General features: G+C 42.8%; 1 protein-coding gene across 16 annotated transcripts in view; it reads left to right on the top strand.

Moving 5' to 3' along the window:
- The window catches only part of Chd2 (chromodomain helicase DNA binding protein 2), a 112,731-nt gene that overhangs the window by 67,341 nt on the left and 23,050 nt on the right, over nt 1–22,340 (top strand). For 7 of the 16 annotated variants that reach the window (XR_015624083.1, XR_015624089.1, XR_015624081.1 and 4 more), the window contains 10 exons: nt 1,969–2,139; nt 3,855–4,030; nt 7,826–7,867; nt 8,794–8,933; nt 16,601–16,739; nt 16,868–17,018; nt 17,710–17,822; nt 18,061–18,183; nt 19,299–19,427; nt 20,636–20,776. Coding sequence is in view for 7 of the 16 variants with exons in the window: in XM_087557371.1 (XP_087413497.1) it covers nt 1,969–2,139; nt 3,855–4,030; nt 7,826–7,867; nt 8,794–8,933; nt 16,601–16,739; nt 16,868–17,018; nt 18,061–18,183; nt 19,299–19,427; nt 20,636–20,776 (1,212 nt within the window). In the remaining 9 variants the exon portion in view is untranslated. 16 annotated transcript variants of the gene reach the window in all.

The following is a 22,340-nucleotide window of genomic DNA, read 5'->3' as shown; positions in this document are numbered from 1 at the left end:
AGACCTCGTGGGAGGGAGCAGTCAACCCTGACTTACTGACTAGCAGCTCCTTTGTCTCGTCACTGTGTTTGTACTAGGCTTGCTCTTTCCCCCATACCTGAATTATCTTATGCTCAGTGTCATTCTGAGTGTAGATGTTGGGACTGTAGTCTACAGTGTTCTGTAAAGATAACCACTGAAATGAACCATCCTTCCTAGAGTCACAGACAGAGGAAAGGACATTGATAAAGACAGCGTATCTTGTCAATGGGATAAGCAAAAGACCGGAAGTATGGAGGGATATGAGCCATTCATGACATCAGATGCCAAGAGAAGTCTAAGGCATGGGAATTGTAAGGGTAGAGTTGGGAGACTCCCCCCACTCCCCAAGACAGGATTTCTCTGTATAGCCCTGGCTATCCTAGAACTCATTCTCTAGACTAAGCTGGCCTCAAATGCACAGATCTGCCTGCCTTGCCCCTGCTTCTGCCCCCAAAGTGCTGGTATTAAAGGCGTATGCCACTAGCACCTGGTTTAAATTTTTGCTTTCTCTTTTTCCCTATTCTTTCTAGTTCCCTTTCCTTTTCTCCTGTTCCTTCCCCTCCCAAAGGGGCGATAAAGGGATAGTCAGTGGTGCCTGATAAAACAAAAAAGGAATTGATCAGTGCAGGGCCAGGGAGGGAGAGTGTGAGAATTCAGTCTGAGAGGCAGAAAGCCTTGGGGTAGCTGTGGGTTAGACTGCCTGTGGGAAGAACTTGGTAGGGAGTGATGTAATCTAGATGGGTTCTTTGCTGTAGAGCCACTCACCCTGTGACTTTGTCCAGCCAGTACCTACTGTTGGGAAACTCGATCACTTGGCAATCCTAGGGTGGGAGATTGATCTGGAGGGTGTAAGGAAATCAGAGTAGCAAATGTTTCCAAAATGCAAGGGAGAGTATGGCTGATTCTCTGCAGGTTAAAGATGAAGAGGAAGTTGAAGATTACTTTGCTGTTGGGCACAGCAGGCTGCTTATTGTTGAGGGAGAAGAGCTGAGTATTACAGGTTGTCCTCTGACCTTCACAACATGTTCAGTGACATGTATGTGTACAAAATAAAAAAGTTAGTATATAAAATCCCAGACCTAAACTGTTGTAAGCAGTACAAGTTTGTACAAAAATAACTGACAGACCAGTGAGATGGTTTGTTTTTAACAGTGTCAGAAATTATGCCTTTTTTTCTTGAATTTTAAAAAAATCTGGTTATCAAGATCCAAATATTCTTACTGAAAGTTGAAGAGTTAGTTTTGATTACACTTCCTAAAACTTTGATTTGATTTCATGTTAGCTCCAAGTGACTTTGAGGAATGGCAGCTGTAAAGGTCCTTTTGTGCTTCCACAGACTCTTAGTGTAAAAGACTGAAACTGGGAGCGGGGCTCTGCACAGGCAGCCCAGGCTGCACAGAGCAGCCTGATGCTTGATTGCAGCCCTGAGTCTGGGCTTAGACAGTTTTCTTTCCTAGGGCACATACCATTTGACTACAAATACCTCCAATTTTTGGTAGTGGTAATGCTATGCCTTCTAGATAAAAATGGCCTTTTTGAGCACATGCAAACTTTCACTGGTTACACTTTTGCTAAAGGTGAAAAAAGTGCCAGGGCTGGCTGCTGCTTGTGACTATTAGGTACCAAACAGTTCATACAATCTAAGCAAATTAAATTATCCAGTCAGTGTGATGCAAGGGAAATACGCATATTTCAGTAAAATCTAAAAAACAGTTTTTAATCTTTCTGTATCTCTTTCCCTAATTTTTAATAAAATTTTTGTTGAACTGATAACTTTGGCAAGTTGATTTGGAGGGAATAAAAGGTGAGAAGAAAAAAAGTTTTGATTATATAATATTATGGATCCTATTACAGTGTTCTAAATTAAAAATACTCACTAAGCTGATGCCTGGCAGGTGGTGTTTGGTGGGGAGAAACGTCAGATGGGGGTTGTCCTTTGTCTTTTAGGTTGCCAACTTTGCAACAATGGAAGATGAAGAGGAGCTAGAAGAGCGTCCTCACAAGGACTGGGATGAAATCATTCCCGAAGAGCAGAGGAAAAAAGTGGAGGAGGAAGAGCGGCAGAAGGAGCTGGAAGAAATTTATATGCTGCCTCGGATTCGCAGTTCTACTAAAAAGGTGAAGTGAGAGGAAGTTCACTTTGTGCACTGCCCTGTGTGGCTGCAAGTACAGATTAAGATTAGTCAGGGAGAGCCCCTGCACAGAGGCCCTGACACAAGGAGAGGCCCTGACACAGGAGAGGCCCTGACACAGGAGAGCCCCTGACACAGGAGAGGCCCTGACACAGGAGAGGCCCTGACACAGGAGAGGCCCTGACACAGGAGAGGCCCTGACACAGGAGAGGCCCTGACACAGGAGAGGCCCTGACACAGGAGAGGCCCTGACACAAGGAGAGCCCCTGACACAGGAGAGGCCCTGACACAAGGAGAGGCCCTGACACAGGAGAGCCCCTGACACAGGAGAGGCCCTCACACAGGAGAGGCCCTCACACAGGAGAGGCCCTGACACAGGAGAGGCCCTGACACAGGAGAGGCCCTCACACAGGAGAGCCACTGACACAGGAGAGCCACTGATACAGGAGAGCCCCTCACACAAGGAGAGGCCCTGACACAGGAGAGCCCCTGACACAGGAGAGGCCCTGACACAGGAGAGGCCCTGACACAGGAGAGGCCCTGACACAAGGAGAGGCCCTGACACAGGAGAGGCCCTCACACAGGAGAGGCCCTGACACAGGAGAGGCCCTCACACAGGAGAGGCCCTCACACAGGAGAGCCCCTGACACAGGAGAGGCCCTGACACAGGAGAGGCCCTCACACAGGAGAGCCCCTGACACAGGAGAGCCCCTGACACAGGAGAGGCCCTGACACAAGGAGAGGCCCTCACACAGGAGAGGCCCTGACACAGGAGAGGCCCTGACACAGGAGAGGCCCTGACACAGGAGAGGCCCTCACACAGGAGAGGCCCTGACACAGGAGAGCCCCTGACACAGACCTGCCGGGCAGACAGAGTAGCACATGCAGGCTCACTCATAAGCACGCCCTTGGTCCCCTTTAACTTGGGCTTTGCTGATTGGTCCCCTTTAACTTGGGCTTTGCTGATTGGCTTCTTGAGAAATAACTGGTAGAGTTCCGAGTTGACAGAACTTTTTATTTTGCCTTTGAGGTTAAAATTGCCGACAGTCCTGATAGACAGTTTGGTTCATATTGCTACTGTCCTCATCTTTCATAGTGTCAAATTTTTTTTGTCCTTAAATGTTCATAGTACTAGGTCTAACTAGTAAAAGATTACATGACTAATATAGGGCATCCACGACTGTATGCTTACTTAGCCTTCCGCAAGCACCATAAGTACAGTGTTAGTGAAATAAGAACACAGATTTATTAAGCAGTAGTTTGGAGTTATTAGGCTTGCCTGCTACTCTCGTGAGTCACATTCTCCACACGTTCAGCTGCTATTGCATGTCACACACTTCTGAGTGCATTTTTATTTCCTGATGCATTTAGTGTGTGTAAAAACCCTTTCTCAAAGTGACTGTTGTACTTTTATCTTATTTCACAAAGGAGGAAAAAAGACAAGTCGTTGGTTGTCTGAGGAATTTCTGTTTTATGTTGGGTATCTTACATATTACAGTATAAATTAACTAAGTGTTTTAAATTGAGTACACGAAGTCATTGCAAGGTCATTGAAAATGTGCCAGTTTGTTCTTCCTGTTACCTGATCCCCGCCTGACTTGTCAGAGATGACGGGAAGTCTGAGCACTGACACACAAGCTGGACTGTAAGTCCCAGACTCGACACTTGCTAAAGTGCACCTCGGCCTTGTTTCTGTCTCAGGCTCAGACCAATGACAGTGATTCTGACACTGAGTCTAAGAGGCAGGCCCAGAGGTCTTCAGCTTCTGAGAGTGAGACGGATGACTCTGACGATGATAAGAAGCCAAAGCGCAGAGGGCGCCCCCGGAGTGTGCGCAAAGACCTCGTGGAAGGCTTCACAGATGCCGAGATCAGAAGGTTGGTGGCTTCTGCTCCGCTAGAGCGTGTATGGAAGGATGTGTTCTAAGCCTTGGTTAGTGGTTCCCACAGAGTACGAAGAAAAAGTAACCATGCAAGGAAGGCAGAGAAACCAAGGCATCTGAGGTCTTCCTGGAATTTCTGCAGGTTTTCCAGACTTGGTCTTGCCGACTTTTCATCAGGTTTTTATTTTCTGTTTTTGCCTGGGCTGGGTGAGATAGGTCTCATGTAGCCCAGCTGACCTTGGGCGCCTGTGTGGCCATGGGGCTGTTTGCAGTCCTCCCCTCGCACCTTCCTTTACGAGTGCCCAGATCACAGGTTCTTTTTCATCTTTTTATTTCCTTGCTGTTTTCAAGAGGAAGTTTACCAAAGAGAGGCGTACATACACCACACAGACCTGTATTTATACGAATGTACATGCAGAAATGGCCCTGCTAGTGGTGGACTCTCGCGCAGGGGCCCTTGTCAGCATCAGTGCTGGTGCAGGCTGTGGTGGTTTGGTTGCATTCCTGCTTTAGTAGCACACATGAGACTTCATTTGGCAGCTGGCCTTTCTCACCTAAATGCATTCTTGGAGTAGGAAAGATGGTGGTATCGTTCCTCTTTTTATTTCGGTCTGTGACTTTAAATCTAACTCATGTAGGCAGCTTGCAGTTAGATCGGTTTTTCAAAGTCTCCTCTAACAACCTTTTGCTTTGCCTTAATCCATTACATGCACAGCAGTGATTGTTTGTCTGCACCCTGGGCTGTCTTTACTCCTTTATTTCTCCATCGCTGACTCTTGTGGTCAGTAGGCACATTCAGGATTCCATTCTAACTGCCTTGTTTCCATTACTATCTTTTGTTTTTTCACTTATTTTCTTGGAGGTTTCCATGGAAACTTCAAGGAGCATGTGTATGCCTAACAGTTTATTGTCAGTTGTTTATGAAAATTTTGCGTTCAATTCTTCACCTTCTTCCTGTCTCCTTTATGCTGATGTTACACATTCTTCATACAGAGGAAGCCCACCCACAGGGTGTTATATGTCATATGCTCTGTGTCATTGCATATGACGCTTGATAGAAGAATTCAACCAAAGATCTCTTGGTACTGTCTTCATAGTTGATGATTTAGTGATCTTATATGTACTTTTTTCTTGTGTGTAGATTTGCGCTACTGTGTAATGCCCTTGATACCTAAGAGTTTCCTTTTGGGGTGTATCTACTAATGACAAATTCTGTAGTTTTCTTTTCCTGGCCGTATCTTACTGTCTTTTTTCTTTTTTGTTTTCAAGTTTATTGATTCTTTTTCTCCTATTTGTCTCCTCCTTAATGTTTTCCATTTGTTCCTTTTCTTTCACACTCTTGAAATCATCCCCAAGGCTGCATGCATGCTGGGCAAGTGCTTGACCACTGAACTGCCTGCCCTGTTCTCTAGTTTATACTTCGGCTGATTGCCTCTCTTAGGTGGCTCATTAATTTCTTAGGAATAACTTGCTGAGTCCATGTGCCTGTTTACAGAAGCATGTTGTTATCTCATACATCCAGGCTCCGGATTTCTTAAAGTACAGTTATCTCTATAGCCTGTGTCTTCCTTCTAGGTGCACTGTATTTGCAACCCCAGCTGTTTAGGTAATATACTATGGTAACTCTAGACCTCATCTTCCCCTACTGGTCAGTTTGGTGCTATTCACTGACCCTCTTAACTGCTTTGCAAAGTTTGTTGTCATGTTCTTTGAAGTCTCTGCTCCTTTAGCGGAGTGATTAGCAAATGACAGGCAGAGATCTCAGTCACTCAACCTAGCAAGTCTGCTCATCTCTGTGACCAGTGTGGTAGAAATCTTGTTTTAGTGCTCTCTCTGTGAGTCTGTTCTCAGTGTTCCATGAGAGGCTGCACACGGAGATTTGAAGTTAGGACCTTCACAGGTTTTTCCTTTGCATGTGTGCTGACCTGTAGATGTGGTTCTTTTGCTTCCTAAGATTGTGTTAAAGCCTTTCAGGATGCTCTGTCAGTGCCTTTTCCCAATTCTTTGGTTTTTTTTTTTTGACCAGTGCCTTACTGCCCCCAAGTGGTGTGCCCTACCTTTGCAGCTGACTATTACCAATGACCTAGAGTCCTAATTCAGACAGATAAAGACAAACAGGGAGATGGCCTAGCAGTTAAGAGCACTGACTGGCAAAGATCCATAGTTGATTCACAGCATCCAAATAATCGTTTACAAAGTTCTGTAACTACAGTTCCAGGGCATCTGGCTCCCTATTCTGGCCTCCCTGGTCACAAGTACACACATGGAACACAGACACATGTGCAGCCAAAACACCTATACACATGATGATGATGATGATGATGATGATGATGATGATGATGATGATGATGATTGACACCAATAACAATAATAATTAATGAAAAAGACAAACCTGGCAGTAGTACTTTTAGGGATGCATAGTCATACCTTCTCTCTGGAGAGGGCTCTTTTGAGTCATCTCAGATCTGTCTTTGCTGGTAGCTGCCATGCACAGGGTGCACAGCTGGTAATTTCTCCAGATTATTGTGTCTCTAGAGAGAAGGGGTTGAAAATAAAGCAAGTTGCACTAACAGAAAGCTCTTGGCTCTTACAGAGACAGCCATTTTCTTGTTCTTTTTCGGAGCTGGGGACCGAACCCAGGGCCTTGCGCTTGCTAGGCAAGTGCTCTACCACTGAGCCAAATCCCCAACCGACAGCCATTTTCTTAAACAAATACTTCAGATGGGCTGCAGACTTTTATAATTTCTAGGTTCCCTTGGAGCTGATTTTGCCAGTCTTTGTTGATTTGCTTTGCTATTTTGTGCCCCTGAAGATCATTATCTCTGTTTTCAGTGCTTGGGATTGGCCCTAAGCCTGGCGCATGCTAGGCGAGAACTCTGCCTCAGCTTCCTTACTGTTCTTAAATCTCACAGCTTACTGTTTCAATTTATATTAAGGAGAAGTGCGGGGTTGAGACAGAACCTTCAGGTTCACTTTCATATTTAGCCCATTACTAAGGTTTGTATTCAGATCCTTTATTTCATACTGTTATATAGCTATTATCATCTTTTGTCCTATTTGCCACATCTTAGTTCCTTGTTTCTTAGTCTCTGTCCTTACACGGCTCCATAACCAGTTTGTCATAGTAACTTGACATATTACTGTGATAGAAGTGATGTTCTATGGCTTCTTGCTTTTTATCGAGAGTGTTGGTGAGATGTGATGGGATGATGGCAGTGATCAGTGTGATTGAAGGTAGAGACTTGAAAAGTCCATTGGAGGCAAAGATAGGCAAAGCCACTCACCAGGTTCCTAAATAGCTTTATGTACGCTTTCAATTATATGTGTGTGTACGTTGTGTGTGCATATGTATTTTATATATAAAGTTCTGCTTAATTATAAAAAGTATTTGATAGAGCCATAGAAATCTTAAAGGCTATATCATTAATCATAAAATTATGAAAAGTACTGTGACTGAGAGCTCAGCATAGAGTTAATGAACTGAAGTGGCCACCAAGTAATGATGTTAGAGTTTTGTCATAGTTGAACTTCTTGTAGTCGCAGTTCCTAGGTCCCAATCACTCACTGAGAGTAAACTCGGCATCTGCCTTGAGTAGAGCTTGGGAACGTGTTAGGTTCACCCACCCAGAAATACTCAGTGTCACTTACTTGCTGCACGGGTCGTACCAGTCTTGTGACAGTTTGTGGCTCATACATCATGATAGGATATTATGGCATTCACACAACTAATACTTGAGGCTTTAATTAATTTTGTAGTGGTTTTAATTAATTTTGTTGATCATATTCTTAGGTTTATCAAGGCTTATAAGAAGTTTGGTCTCCCTCTTGAAAGGTAAGACCAATAATGGATTCTATCCTCCTTTTACTTTTGTTATTGCAGGCTTTGTTTTTTGTTTTTTGTTTTTTTTTTTTTCTTTTTCCTTTTTTTTGCATCTAGATGCAAAATTCTCATCTTTGAAGAAGTTAGTATAAAATCCACTGGATGTGGCAAAGTGGATCTGTGGCCCTTTAGACAACGTGACTTTTATGTAATGGATTTGTGTGCTTGGTTTGATGTAGAATGAGCTGAATAATGGAGAAGTAATTATCCTACCTTCTAAGAGCATTGCAAACTAGTGTGTGCAGTCTCTGGGCACTTCTCACGCTAACGGTTGCAGATAGCTCATTTGTAAAGTAAAGTAAACTTAGGACCTGTTCCTTCTGATGTTTATGGCTGATGTTCTGTGGACTTCAAGTTTTGGTGATGGATGGGAAATGGGCATACTTTAGTTATTAGACAAGGTTCTTGTTGGCCTTAGACTGACCTGTACAACAAGCATCTTTCAAGAGCAAGCACTTTTTTTTTTCTTCCATTTTTATTAAATTGGGTATTTCTTATTTACATTTCAAATGTTACTCCCGGGGCTGGGGATTTAGCTCAGTGGTAGAGCACTTACCTAGGAAGGACAAGGCCCTGGGTTCGGTCCCCAGCTCCGAAAAAAAGAACCAAAAAAAAAAAAAAAATGTTACTCCCTTTCCTGGTTTCCAGGCCATCATCCCCCTCCCCCTCCCTTTCTATATGGCTGTTCCCCTCCCCATCTACCCCCATTACCACCCTTCCCCCAACAATCCTGTACACTGGGCGTCTAGTCTTGGCCGGACCAAGGACTTCCCCTTCTGCTGGTGCCCCTACTAGGATATTCATTGAAGAGCAAGCACTTATGAGACATTTGTGTGATACTCAGAGAAGAGGACCTTGATCTTGATCTTCTTTTTCAGGCTAGAGTGCATAGCACGTGATGCTGAGCTAGTTGATAAGTCCGTGGCAGACCTGAAACGCCTAGGGGAGCTGGTTCATAATAGCTGTGTGTCAGCAATGCAGGAGTATGAGGAACAGCTGAAAGAAAATGCCAGCGAAGGTAAGTCAACAAGTGTAACTTAGGAAGCAATTCTTCCCCATTCATTGGTGCTGTGTTCTGGACTTTGTGTTACAGGGCTTTGAGTAACAGCACCTGGGGCTTGCAGTTGTCTATTTTGAGTTGTCTTTCTGTGAGCTCAGTGTTGAGACCCCATTTATCTCTTCTCAGGGGAAGTGGCTTTGCGAATGTTTGACATGAACAAGGCCAGGTTTTTTTGCTGCTTTGTGAAGAGTAAACGTGGCTGACTCATGCAAAGGCATGAGAGGGCCAGAGTAGAATGGTCATCTCCATATTTTGGCTCTGAATGATAGGTATATTGTTATATTATGGCAGTTGTGTGTGTGTGTGTGTGTGTGTGTGTGTGTGTGTGTGTGTGTGTGTGTGAGAGAGAGAGAGAGAGAGAGAGAGAGAGAGAACAAAGTACAAATGCAAACATTTTGGTTGTATTGAGATTTCCATGGCACTATAATTTGTTGTGATTGGATTAGACATATAATTTCTTTCCTCTTAAAAATGAGAAAAGAGTTTTTGCTTGATGCATTAATTCCTTTCGCTGTGGTAGAACACCACAACTACACTGAGTTTATGAAGTATTTATTTTGGCTTATAGTTTTGGAAGGTTCATCGTAGCTGTGCACGGCAGCAAGTGATGAGAATGGTGGCAGGTCAGGAAGCCGAGAGCTCACTGTAAGCCTTGGGCAGAAAGAGCAAGAGGAAGTAGCTCATGCCGTATAATTCCGAAGCCTATACCCAGTGACACTCCAGCAGCAAGGCCACGCCAAGTAAACCTCCCCACACAGCACCCCCACTGGAGACCAAGAGTTCACATAACCTATCCTGGAAACATTTCTCTCTTTTTTGTTTTCTGGAGCTGGGGACTGAACCCAGGGCCTTGCACTTGCTAGGCAAGCGCTTTACCACTGAGCTAAATCCCCAACCCCAACATTTCTCTTTCAACCACCACACTGTACTATGTGGCCCTTAAAGACTTGTTGCCATATTATAATGCAAAATGCTTTAGTCCCCATAGTCTGTCACAGTCTCAACACTGTCATCTCTTTTAAGACTCAATATAATTTGTTAACTGTAATCCTGTATAAGATATAAAAGCAAGTTATGTACTTTGGATATATAAAGGAAAAATACCTTTGTATGACTTTGGGGATTGACCTGACTGGGGTCTCAAGGTTATGAAGAGAAGCTGGGATCGGGTGGACTGGGCTCTCTGATGGAGGGGCCTCAGCAGTGGACTCTGACTGTTGGTAATATACAGTTGAACAGGGAGACAGGGTTACTGAATACAAACAAGGAAGCATAGTCTATGCTATACAGGTGGATCAATGACATGGGTTTAGCTATTCTCTGTAGGGGAGCAGTGTTCAGATCATATATCCAGGGGGAAAACTGTGGTGCACATTTTCTGTATACACTATCAGTATTCACACTCAGACCCATAGGAAGACTTTACCATACCTCTGAGCCTCACCTGGAAGGTTTGCAACTCCTATGACGTTGAGACATTGGAGTTTTGACATGGCTGACTATTTCAGCAGCATACATTTCCTAAGAACTTCCTTCACTCAGGGTGTCTTGTCTGCTCCCCACAGAATATACATTTCCATTCCAAAAGGTAGGAATATAGACATAGGAAATACTGGATCAAGGCAAGACCAAAATCCAGCAAAGGAAACACCCAGTCTTGGAGCTTTCTTTTCCCATATAAATGGTTCTACTCCCCTAGCTTTGCTGTCTGTCACAGACATCTATCTTTTCGGCTGGATCCATTCCTTGTATGTGCTTTCGTAGGCAGATATCTCATGGCTTGCCACCTCAACATTTTTGAGTTTCTATTATAATCCAAGATTCATCTTCACAGCTTCACATAGTGGCTTTTCACAGTCTGGAAGAGATTTCTGTGCCACATGCAGCCAGGTGTCAGTGGCTGTCTGAGGTTGTGAATGGAGGAGAAATCCATATACTTTCTCTTTATCGCCATGCCTGTAAAGCTATTGTAACACGGAGGACACCGCTAAGTTTGCTTAGATGGGTCCTCCTGTGCTTGAACCACAATAGTAGGAGCTTTGGCTTGCGGTTGCTTTCTAGGAACAGAAAACTCCTTAGACTTTTTTTTTTTTTTTTTTGCTAATTGGAAACTTAGCTGGGTAGGTCTTGCCCCAAGAGCCCTTCCCTTTGTTCCAGTGCAGAGCAGGCCTCTTCCTTAGTGGCTCTTATCCCTAATAATTACAGCCTTTGTTAACATAAGCCTTGGCTGGAACACTAAGTTTCCTGGTGACTCTTTTCTCTCCAAATAGTTCATTTTGTATTTTCTGCCCACTTGCTCCTTTTCATCTTAGACCTGAATAAATGTTGGTCAGTAATAACTGTGTTTCAGCCTCAGCATTATTCAGGCTTGAAATTTCCTCCACCAAAGACATTAGTTCATTATTTTGGGGAGAGAGAGGGACAGGATCTCTCTGTAGAGTAGTAGCTGGCTAGAAACTTGATGTATAGACCAGATTGGTTTCAAACCCAAACATAAATGCCTGTCTGCCTCTGCTTTCCAGTGCTAGCATTAAAGTCCTGTGCCACTCCTCCTGCTCATTATTGGATAATTTACCCTTAGGAAAATTCTTAGGACAAGGGCAGAAAACAGTTAGATTCTTACCAAAATATCACATGACTGGCCTGTAGACCAGCTTCTAATATTGTCCCCTCTGAAACGTTTTGAGTTTGACCTCCATAGTCCACATTGCTTGTAGCGCTATGTCTTCTGGGCTCATACTAGAGTGGCAAACTAATTTCTGCATATGGTGTTCAGCTGTTGGAACATCTTCCACATTCCTCTGAAACCCAACATTGTCTGCTTCTTCACAACAACAGTGCAAGGGCCGTCCTTGTTGCTCCTCAGTCATATGATGACACACCAGGCAAAGCCGTGTTGGTAGGAATGGTTTTACTATAGTTTATAATTTAGTGTTCATTATCAAGGGACTCAGGCAAGCAACTCAATCAGGAGCAGAGGCAGGAGCCATGGAGGAACACTCTTTACTCTCTTCCTCCTGTGCTTGGCAGCCTTCTTTCTTATTTGACCCAGGACCAAACTGGGCAAGGCTGCCATAATCCAAAGTGGGGTGGGCCCTCATACACCAATCATTAATCAAGAAAATGTCCAGCCAGGCAGTGGTAGCATATACACATTTAATCTCAGCACTGGAGAGGCAATAACAGGTGGATCTCTGTGAGTTTGAGGCTGGCCTGGTCTACAGAGTGAGTTCCAGGACAGCCAGGGCTACATAGTGAAACCCTGTCTCTAACCAAAAACAACAACAGAACAAAAACAAACAACAACAACAACAACAACAACAAAAACAAAAATAGGAAAAGAAAAGAGATGAAAGTTCCCCAGAGACAGGCCTACAGACCAGTCTGATGGAGGTAACTCCTCATTTGATATTCTCTCTTCCCAGATGATTCTAGATGTATCATTGAAAATATTAACCAGCACCCTCTTTGGAAGAAAAAGTGTTTTATAACTAGGGCACTGAAGTGGTCACTCAGAAAGGTAGTGTGTCATGGGTTCCCCAGTCTGTCTGGGTCACTTACCCTATCTTATTTCTTGTTCTTCTTGGTAGCACCACCCTCTGACAGCTCTCTCCTGGGTAGGTCAGGGTCAGGAGGCAGCTAGTTTCCTACAAGTCTGCTTTTTCTTAGTTACTACCCTCGGCTAGTTAAATGCCCTCAAAGTAACCAGAGGGTTTGGATGATTAATAATTCCAAACATTACAGTGCGTGTCTAGAGTCTGGTTTATAGTGTTAGCTCTTCTTATCAAGTAAAAAATGAGTATTTACTTTGAGTTTTACTTTTAAGAATATTTTAGAAATCAGCAAAATTTAAAAACATTTCAGATATAGTGGAACTGTTAGTTTTTTTTCCTTTTTGTAGTGGAAATGTGATAGTTCGAATGATTTGAACATTCAACTTTAAGTTCATAAGGTCACCTTTTTTGTTGTATTTTTTCCTTTTTTTTTTTTTTTAAAAGGAGTTTTATTTATTTTATGTATGTGATGAGTACACTGTAGTTGTCTTCAGACACACCAGAAGAGGGCATTGGATTCCATTACAGTTGGTTGTGAGCCTCTCTGTGGTTGTTAGAAATTGAACTCAGGATCTCTGGAAGAGCAGTCAGTGCTCTTAACCACTGAGCCAGCCCCCCCCTTTTGTTGTATTTTTTTTTTTTTTTTTTTTTTTTTTAATGGGGCTGGGGACCGAACCCAGGACCTTGCGCTTCCTAGGTAAGCGCTCTACCACTGAGCCAAATCCCCAACCCCTTGTTGTATTTTTAAGGCAGGGTCTCATGTAGCCCAGGCTAACCATGAACTCAGTTAAGGTTAACCTTAACTCTAATTTACTGGTGGGATCTTGGGAAATGTATCACCTTACCTGGTTTTATACAGTACAGGAGATCTGACTTAGGGTTTCAAGCACAGTCCCAGCTGAGAAGTTAAAAATAATTATTTAAGAAAAAAAAAGACAGATATTCCTGTTTCTTATTTTTAAATGTTTTATTTTTATTTGCTGACAAGTTCATGCGAGTATATAATGGGCAACATCATGGTCAGGTCCATGTTCCGTGTACACAGCCCCCCGACTCTTCCTTCAAACACTTTCCCCATTTACATCCAACATTGTTCTGTGGCTCAGCGAGCTCAGTTGGGGGTGAGGGCTCTTTAGTGGACCATCAGCATTATCAGTGGCTGCACCACTGAAGAGACTAGTTTCTCTTCTCCGAACAATCTTTAACTGCCAATTGTTCCTTCAGGATGGTGGGATGGGTCATATAAGCTATTTTCCTGTCTATGATGGAATATTGAGGGGTCCTATTGTGGTGAACCACAGGTGCTTTGAGTCCAGAAGACCATCGTTATAACACTCTTCCCTGCTCTCCAACCCCCATATCCCCCCAGTGGTCCACCATGCTCCTTGAGCCTCGGAAGGGTAATAAAGATCTTCTGTTAAGGGCTGAACATTCAACACTCATGCAGTCTCAACACTGCGACCAGTTAAGAGTCTCTGCTTCAGGCATTGCTCACTGCAAACAGAATCTTCTTGGGCCCAAGCTTAGTGGCACTAATGTATGGGTAAAATGTAAAAGTTTGGAAAGCAGTTTGACAGTGTCTGGCAAAACAACAGTAGTAGAGTCCCCATGAGCCTAGGACTGCCCAGCCATGGCCGTGAATGGATCAGGTTTATAATAACAGTATGGCTACCCTCCTTGAGGAGGTGTCTGAGCCAAACAGAGTATTTGTACAATCCCTAGAACACTCAGTTTCCTGTTGTACTAGCACTGGTTGTTGTCATTTTATAAACACAAGTCAAAGGGTTTGTGTGTACTGTTCTGTTTCATTGTTGCTCCGTTTTGGAGATTTCCTCCCTTACTACAATGCCTTGGCCTTTTTTTCTTACACATGTTCCTGTCCTTGTTACGGCTTCTTGCTTCTTGACATTGACTTACCTTCCCTAAACTTCTGTTACCTATGTACTGTACCAAGCATATTTTGAGGCCAGGCTGACATTTCCGGTGTAAGATTATTGATTTTATTCTTTAAAATGTTAACATAATTATGTACCTGTTTTCCCCCACATTGTATTTATACATTTCTAAATATCAATATTAGTCTTGTGTGTGTGCATGCGTGTGTTTTAAGACAGGATCACTCTTTGTGGCCCTGGTGGCTTTGAACTTAAAGGGATCCATCTGCCTCTGCCTCCTGAGTACTGAGATTAAAGGTGTTCATCACCATGCCTGGCCTTCAGTTCATAAGACTTACCATTCATAAGATTTCCAAATGCAATGATTTTTTTCTTCAAGTATCTTTTTTGCGTTTATAATACATGTGACAAACAATTCTTTTTTCCATGTATAATTGTGTCATCAGTTGAATTCAGACTTTCTTTTCATGTATTTTTATTTTTAGGGATCACCTTTCTCAGTTTGATTGAACTAACTAACTGTCCGTCTGCTTTTCTTCCCCACCTTTCTTGACAGGGCCTTGTTATGTAGCATTGGCTTGTCTGGTTTTCACTGTAGCTCAAGGTGGCATCAGAATCCTGGCAGTCCTCTTGTTCAGCCTCTCCAGTGCTGCCATTGCAACAGTACCATGTATGACTTTAGTGTTGCCATTTTCTCAGAGATTAAAAAGAATTTACACCAAACGCTTCTAGGTCAAAAGTGAAGCACAAAAATGGTAGAGAAGAGGGTCGTTCTCCTTGCTGTGTCCCTCTGTGTGTGCATCCTTTATCTTAGACCACTGTCCCCGTAAAGTTTGAATTTATTTTAGTGCTTGTTTAAAAAAAAATGTAAGAGAATTTAGTTGCTGTTGTGTTCTGCACAGCGTGCCGTGTAGAGGTGTTCTTTATACTTCGTCTTCTCTGTCTCTCCATGTAAGGAGTGAGTCATAGTCTTTTCCCAGTATCAGTGAAGTTACAAGAAATTAATGTACCGTCCTAAACATTCTCCTTTGTATATAGCTATGCCAGAGTAGCTTTAAGGTAGGTTTCTGGAACTGAAATTTAAATTACAGAAGTGGGTCCTGGGGTAAATGTGTGGGAGTTTGCTTTGGTATGGGGATTTCCTGTGTGGGTCTGGGTCTACCAGCAGATGTTTGGTAGTGCCTATGGGCAAGGTTCACTAACAGAATAGCTTCTTATCATTTTGTTATTTGTTTGTGAATAGGTTTTCTCTATGTAGACCAAGCTGTTCTGGAACTCACTATGCAGACCAGACTATCCTGGAACTCACTATGTAGACCAGGCTGTCCTGGAACTCACTATGTAGACCAGGCTGTCCTGGAACTCACTATGTAGACCAGGCTGTCCTGGAACTCACTGTGTAGACCAGGCTGTTCTGGAACTCAAATTCTGCATGCTAAGCGCTGTGATCAAAGGCCTAAACCAACATACCTGGCAGATGTTTGGATATTTGATAGCCCGACATGGGAGAAAGAGGACCTCATTTTTCTTTTAGTGAATACGTTTATGTCTTTTAAGATAGATACTCTTATGTGTTGTTTTATATAAACTCGATATTCATGTTTTTTTTTTTTCTCTCTCTCATTTTTCTACAAGGAACCATCTTTGTTCTCACAAAACAAAGTGGTGTCTTGATTTTCTTGTAGTTGTCAGCTTAGGTGCTGGCCAGAGCAGTTTTATATTCACTTGCAGATTAATTATGATTTCCATTGTAGTTTAGAGAAAGCTTCTCAGGCCGCCTATGATGATCAGTCCATATTATTTCAGTATGTTAGCTGTTGACATGTACTCATACTTCTGCAGAATGTTTCTGAAGATAAACATGAGTCATCTAAAGCACTGAGGTTTAGTTTTTCTAAAATTTCAGCACGAATATGCCTTTAGAATCTTCTGTTAACTTTACTAGGTTTATAGTAAGGAAGGATAAACAAGAAAATTACAGGTGCAAATACCAATACATATTTCAAAACTAAATGTTAAAATACTGCTTAAAATTTATAAACATTAGCTGAAAACAATTTCTCTTATAAATTATGTCTTTGACCTAATAATACTGTAGAGTCTATAGAGAGAGACTGTCAGAGTTTGACAATAAAGAGCTTTTTCTCTTAAGGAATGTAAAACTTGTAACCTTTAGGAAAAGGACCAGGCAAGAGAAGAGGCCCGACAATCAAGATCTCTGGGGTTCAGGTTAATGTGAAGTCCATTATCCAACATGAAGAAGAGTTTGAGATGCTGCATAAATCTATCCCTGTGGACCCTGAGGAAAAAAAAAAGTGAGTGTCTTTTCCCGCATGGCTGGCTGGACATAGACTGAGGTTAGAGCTGCGTGTGGTTGGCTAACATTTCTTTAATGTACTGGAAAGACCCCTCTTCTCAGGCCTTTGTACTTGAACCCCTGTAGATACTGCTTAACCTGCCGAGTCAAAGCAGCACATTTTGACGTCGAGTGGGGCGTGGAGGATGATTCTCGTCTGTTGCTTGGAATCTATGAACATGGCTATGGAAATTGGGAGCTAATTAAGACAGACCCTGAGCTAAAGCTAACTGATAAAGTAAGTGGGTGCGGTGCTGGAGCTCTCCAGACCTGCTGTGTGATATTCTTGTATTGACAACTTGTCTCTAACTTTTCTAGAGGGGCTTTCCTTATTCTCAGAAAGTTACCATCTTTAGTGAACTGTGGCGTGTCTCGTAGATGATGATAAAAGGAAAGATGACATCCAGGGGAAATCATAGGAGAAATCTTAAAATTCTAAGACTTATCACAGGCCAAATTTCATTACAGCGAATACCAGGGTCAGTTTATTAGGACTGAAAGCATCCTGGGCCTTACTTGTTGGCCCACCATTTAACTTAATTCTTTTCAGTTCTGTCCACAGAGACCGAGTATCACCTTGGTATTTGTGTAATGAACTTGAACTTTCATTGTTCTTCTCCCACAAAACTGAGCCTCCCACCCTATCTATTGCAAGTAACAAGCCATGCTCAGAGCTGTAGCAAGGGCAGCTAACTGGATGCACTCCATGTTGTGGTCCTAGCAGGGCTTTGTCTTGGCACATTAAACACTGCTCATCCCATCTGGGTTTAGGAGGGTGACAGCACCCTGTTAGAAGCACTGTTAGAGCATCGAGTCTGGCCAAAGAAGTCCAGCTGCGGTAGATGGATCAGATCATGTCCTGGCATAGCTCAGTGCTCTCCGGCAATGCTCTAAGAAGCATTTCAATCTAAAACGAAGCTTTAACCTAGCTCCAGGGATTCCCTGCTCCTGGAAGGAGGAAATCCACGACGGCTGGGATGCTCTAGCAGATGAAGCCACAAGCCCCTCCTACCTGAGTTGTTCTACCCTGTTAACAGCACAGGTAGGAGCCAGTGGGAGAGCTGGATTTCACCATCCCATTTTGTAAAACGAGAATGGCTCATGAGGGATTTTCAGTGACTGGGAGCCATGGACATGAGGATAGGATCTGAGGCTTTAATCTGTGTTTCGGGAGGTCGGGAGGGAAAGGACTGTGCTGCATTCTTGGTTGTTTCTGTTGGCCTGAATTCACTAACCAGGCGTGGGTGGTGGTGGGTGCTTCTCTTCCTTTCCTGTTGAAGATTCTACCAGTGGAGACAGATAAGAAGCCTCAGGGAAAGCAGCTGCAGACCCGAGTGGACTACTTGCTGAAACTGCTCAGGAAGGGTCTGGAGAAGAAGGGCACCGTGACCAGCGGGGAAGAGGTGAGTGCGTGCGTGCAGTGCCAGCCGGCTTTCCTCCAGGACAGCCTGTAACCCTGTAGAGCTAAGGAGGAAGGTCACGTCCTTTCTGGGCACTGCACAGCATCCTGCCCTCTCATGGTTAGGTACGCTTTGGGGGTTTTATACGAAAGGTTGCTTGCTAAGAACAAAATGGTCGTTTAGTGATTGAATTCAATATCTTGGCACCTTTCTTACAATTCCACCTAAGTATTGCACCAGTATATTCTTTGACTCTTTGGACTGGCAGTCCAGGCCTGCCCTTACTCTTTTCTATTTTGTGTCCTCAGTTGGGGACATAGTTTTCATGTTTAGGTATCTGACTGGGCTGCTATGATAATGGATTCCAGGAGTAGACAGTTGGATTCCAAACTTAATTTCAGAAATTGGACTTGAGTTTTGATTACACTTGCCAACTGAGAAACCCCGAGTTGCTAATGACGTCACTGGAAGTTTCTTTACCCCCCAGGACCAGGAGTCAGCAGATGTAACTAAGCATGTACACATGCTGCTTAGCGCCGTAGGCGTGTTCTGTGTACATGTGTGCATGATAAGTAAACCTACACGAATAAAAACCACTGGACTAACATTTGTTCTTTCTACACAGTGGTATTTTAAGTGCATAGTACCACTCTGTAGATAATATGGTGGGAATAAGATACATGATATATTAAGTTCTAGAAACAAGCTAGAGCATACTTAGAATGTTTATTTGATTGGCTAGATCAACAATATTTTAAACTTTTTCTTAGTTTTAGATTAATTAGATTAATTCTCAGGTGTTAATTCTGTTTTAATGTTAATTATATTTTTGTACTTAAAGCATTTTAACCTTCTCTGGAGTTTTACCTTTAGAGTGAATTCCAAAAATGAGATCAATAGTTTCAAGAAATTTAAAGTGGTGTAGCCTAGGTAGGGGGTAGGAGCTTTGTTTTATTCAGTTTTTGTTTTCTTTGAGGTACAGTTGCTTGTCCTTTTGTGTTCCCAAGTTACCTTGTTTGGATTACGTGGTCATTACTGCATCAGCTGGCCGGAGTATTTCTTGGTCTTGCTAATGGATTGGGACTGATTTGTAGTTTGGTCCTATTTTTATTTCCTAGGCCAAATTAAAGAAGCGGAAGCCTCGAGTAAAGAAGGAGAACAAAGCACCCAGGCTGAAGGATGAGCATGGGCTGGAGCTTTCGTCTCCTCGACACTCTGACAACCCCTCTGAGGAAGGGGAAGTGAAGGTACGGCACCAGGGGAAGCCATGTGATGTGTTTGTTTATAAACAGAATAGTAGAATAACAATATATTGTTTATCTTTACCTAATCTGTCAGAGGAATGTACTTGTGTCTTAGTCACTGCATTGCTGTGAAGAGACACCACAGTCAGCCTACCCAGGCAAATGAAAGCTTTAATTGGGAGGGGGGAGGGTTGCTTGTAGTTTCAAAGGTTGGCAGAGAGCATGGTAGTAGGTCATAGGCATGGTGCTGGAGAAGTAGCTAAGAGCTACATCCTGACCAGAGAGAGAGTGAGGGAAAAGAGAAAGAGGAGAGAGAGACTTCCCCTGTGGCACACCTCCCCCAAGAAGACAACACCTCCTAATCTTTCTGTTCCTATCAGAGATTCCACTCTCTGGTGACTTAAGCATTCAAATATGTGGGCCTATGTGGGCCGTTATTTAAGCCTCTACGGTAGTTGCTCGTCTTAAGCAATTACAAATTCCAACATAACTGAATCACGATAAATGATGTGATAATTCTTTTCATTTCAGAGAATGAAAGAGATTGGTAGAAACTGGTTAACAGGGGACATTATAATGCAGTTCAGTTAATTGGAGGGCCTCTGGAGGCTAGCTTTAGCCTTTGGCTTGCCAGTTTGTGTAATGCAGTTTTCAGAAACTGCCTTGTTACTCAGTGACAACTCTGATTTTACTTTGTTGTTCTGAGTAATATCTGACGATGCCTCCAGAAGCGCTCCCAGTGGCACTAACATAGATTTGAACGCAAGTTCATGACTTGAATTCAGCTACTGACAGCCTCATCAGTATTTGCTGACATGTAGTAGGGCAGGTGTGGTGTTTGTTTGGTCCTCAGTTTTTTCTGTTTGTGAAACACAAATAATAATGCTGTCATTTTCGGGGGTGTGGTGGTTCTTGGGATCTAACTCAGGGCCTCATGCAAATTGTGCAAGTGTTCTTGACTGAGCTGAACTCCATCTGGTCAATGTTTTTGAGAGCTGCTTTGAGAATTGGATCAGAGGGTATAACAGTGTCTGTCTGCACAAGTCTGGTGGATTGAGAGTTCTTCTGCAAGTGAGTGCTGGTAGGCTTTGATTGGAAATGACTGAAGTTATTGATAAGCCACTGGGCCAGTGCTACTTCCTTTAGAAACAAACTAGGAAGCCAAGACTTGAAAATTTGTGGGTTTTTTTTTTTTTTTTTTTGCTTCCTAGGATGATGGTTTAGAAAAAAGTCCAACGAAAAAAAAGCAGAAGAAGAAAGAGAACAAAGAGAACAAAGAGAAACCAGTGAGTTCTCGGAAGGACAGAGAAGGAGACAAAGAAAAGAAGAAGTCCAAGGACAAGAAAGAAAAGGTACCCATTATACAAGAACCTTTGAAATTCTGTTTAGATATCCCATGACTTGGGAGAACTGTCTATAGTATATCCAGGAAGGAAGTTTGGACTGCTTGAGGGATACCTGCACCCTTCTTACAGGGAAGAGCTAGACAATCTTGAGCTTTTGTGATGTAGAAGACCTTCGTTTGGTCTGTCATTACACATTTTTGGAGAAGTGTATGAGATAAGACGGAACAAGTGAGAGAGAACAAGGTACAGGTTCTTAGACTGTGTCAGAAGAAGGCAGTCTACACATACTGTAAACCTGAAAAGCTTAGGATTCAAACCAGATACCATATATCAACAAGAGACACTGGAATAGACTTGCCTAAAAGCCTTCATGTTGGAAGTGTCATGAAGTTCATTCCAAACCATAGAATTGCTGGAGTTTTATTACTTTTATTAGGTAGATATGAAGAGAGTCATTTATAGTCAGCCCTTAACCATTGCTTCAAGCAAATCACAGCTATAACTCTGCCATCTATTGACATCTTAACATTTCTTTAAAATTTTAATTAAGTCTTATGTGTATGGATCTTTTGCTTGTATATGTTTCTGTGTACTACTTGTTTTCCTGTTCCCTGAAGAGACCAGAAGAGGGCATTGGATCCTCTGGAACTGAAGTTATATGTGGTTGTCAGCTATCATGAGGGTTCTGGGACTGGAACTCTGGTCCTTAAGAAGAGTTGCCAGTGTTCATAATCCATGAGTCATTTTTCTAGCCCTTGACATCTTAACTTCTTGAAGTTACTTTTGTAAATTTCCCCTTAAAACATGACTATAAATATAAAAATACTAGTAAGCTCAGACCATTGGGTACTCTCTTCTCTCCACACAAGAGTATATTTATTGCAAACTACCTTACCACTGATGAACAGGTGTCAGTTAAAGTAATTTTTAACAGGTAATTTGACTGTAGTGTAGTGGAAGCTATTTAGGTTTCACATTAAAATGACTTTCTAGTTTTTCATGTTAGAAACTATGCTGTGGTTAAGAGCATTTACTGCTCTTGCACAGAACATGGGGTTCAGTTCCCAGCCCCCATGTGGTGGATTACATCCATCTGTAGTAACTCCAGTTCTCAGGGATCTAATGTCCTCTTGTCACCTCTGTGGACACTGCACACACGGACTCACACGGACTCTCTTCTTACCTCTGTGGACACTGTACACATTGACTACACATGAATGAAGGACACATCCACACAAATACCAAACTAACAATAAGACTTTGTAATAAAGGGAAACTACACTGGGATAAAGGGGATAAAGTCTTTTGCATCAGTGTTCCTACAGAATAATGTTTCCTTTTGGTTTTTCCTTTTCATTTTGTTTTGTTTGTGTTCTTTTTGAGACGGGATTTCACTGTATAGCTCTGCTGGCCTGGAACTCACAGAGATCCTCCTGCCTCTGATTTCTCTATGTTGAAATTAAAGGCATATGCTTTGCGGGTTCACAGTTTTGTCATGTGTACTTCACCTGGCTTTCCCCTTGCGGGCTGTGTTTTGTATCTCATAGCATTGCTGATGCCGCCGGACCTC

This window comes from Rattus norvegicus, chromosome 1, assembly GCF_021556685.1.
Source record: "Rattus norvegicus strain SHRSP/BbbUtx chromosome 1, alternate assembly SHRSP_T2T, whole genome shotgun sequence".
Lineage (NCBI taxonomy): Eukaryota > Metazoa > Chordata > Mammalia > Rodentia > Muridae > Rattus > Rattus norvegicus.
This window is presented reverse-complemented; position numbering and strand designations above follow the sequence as displayed.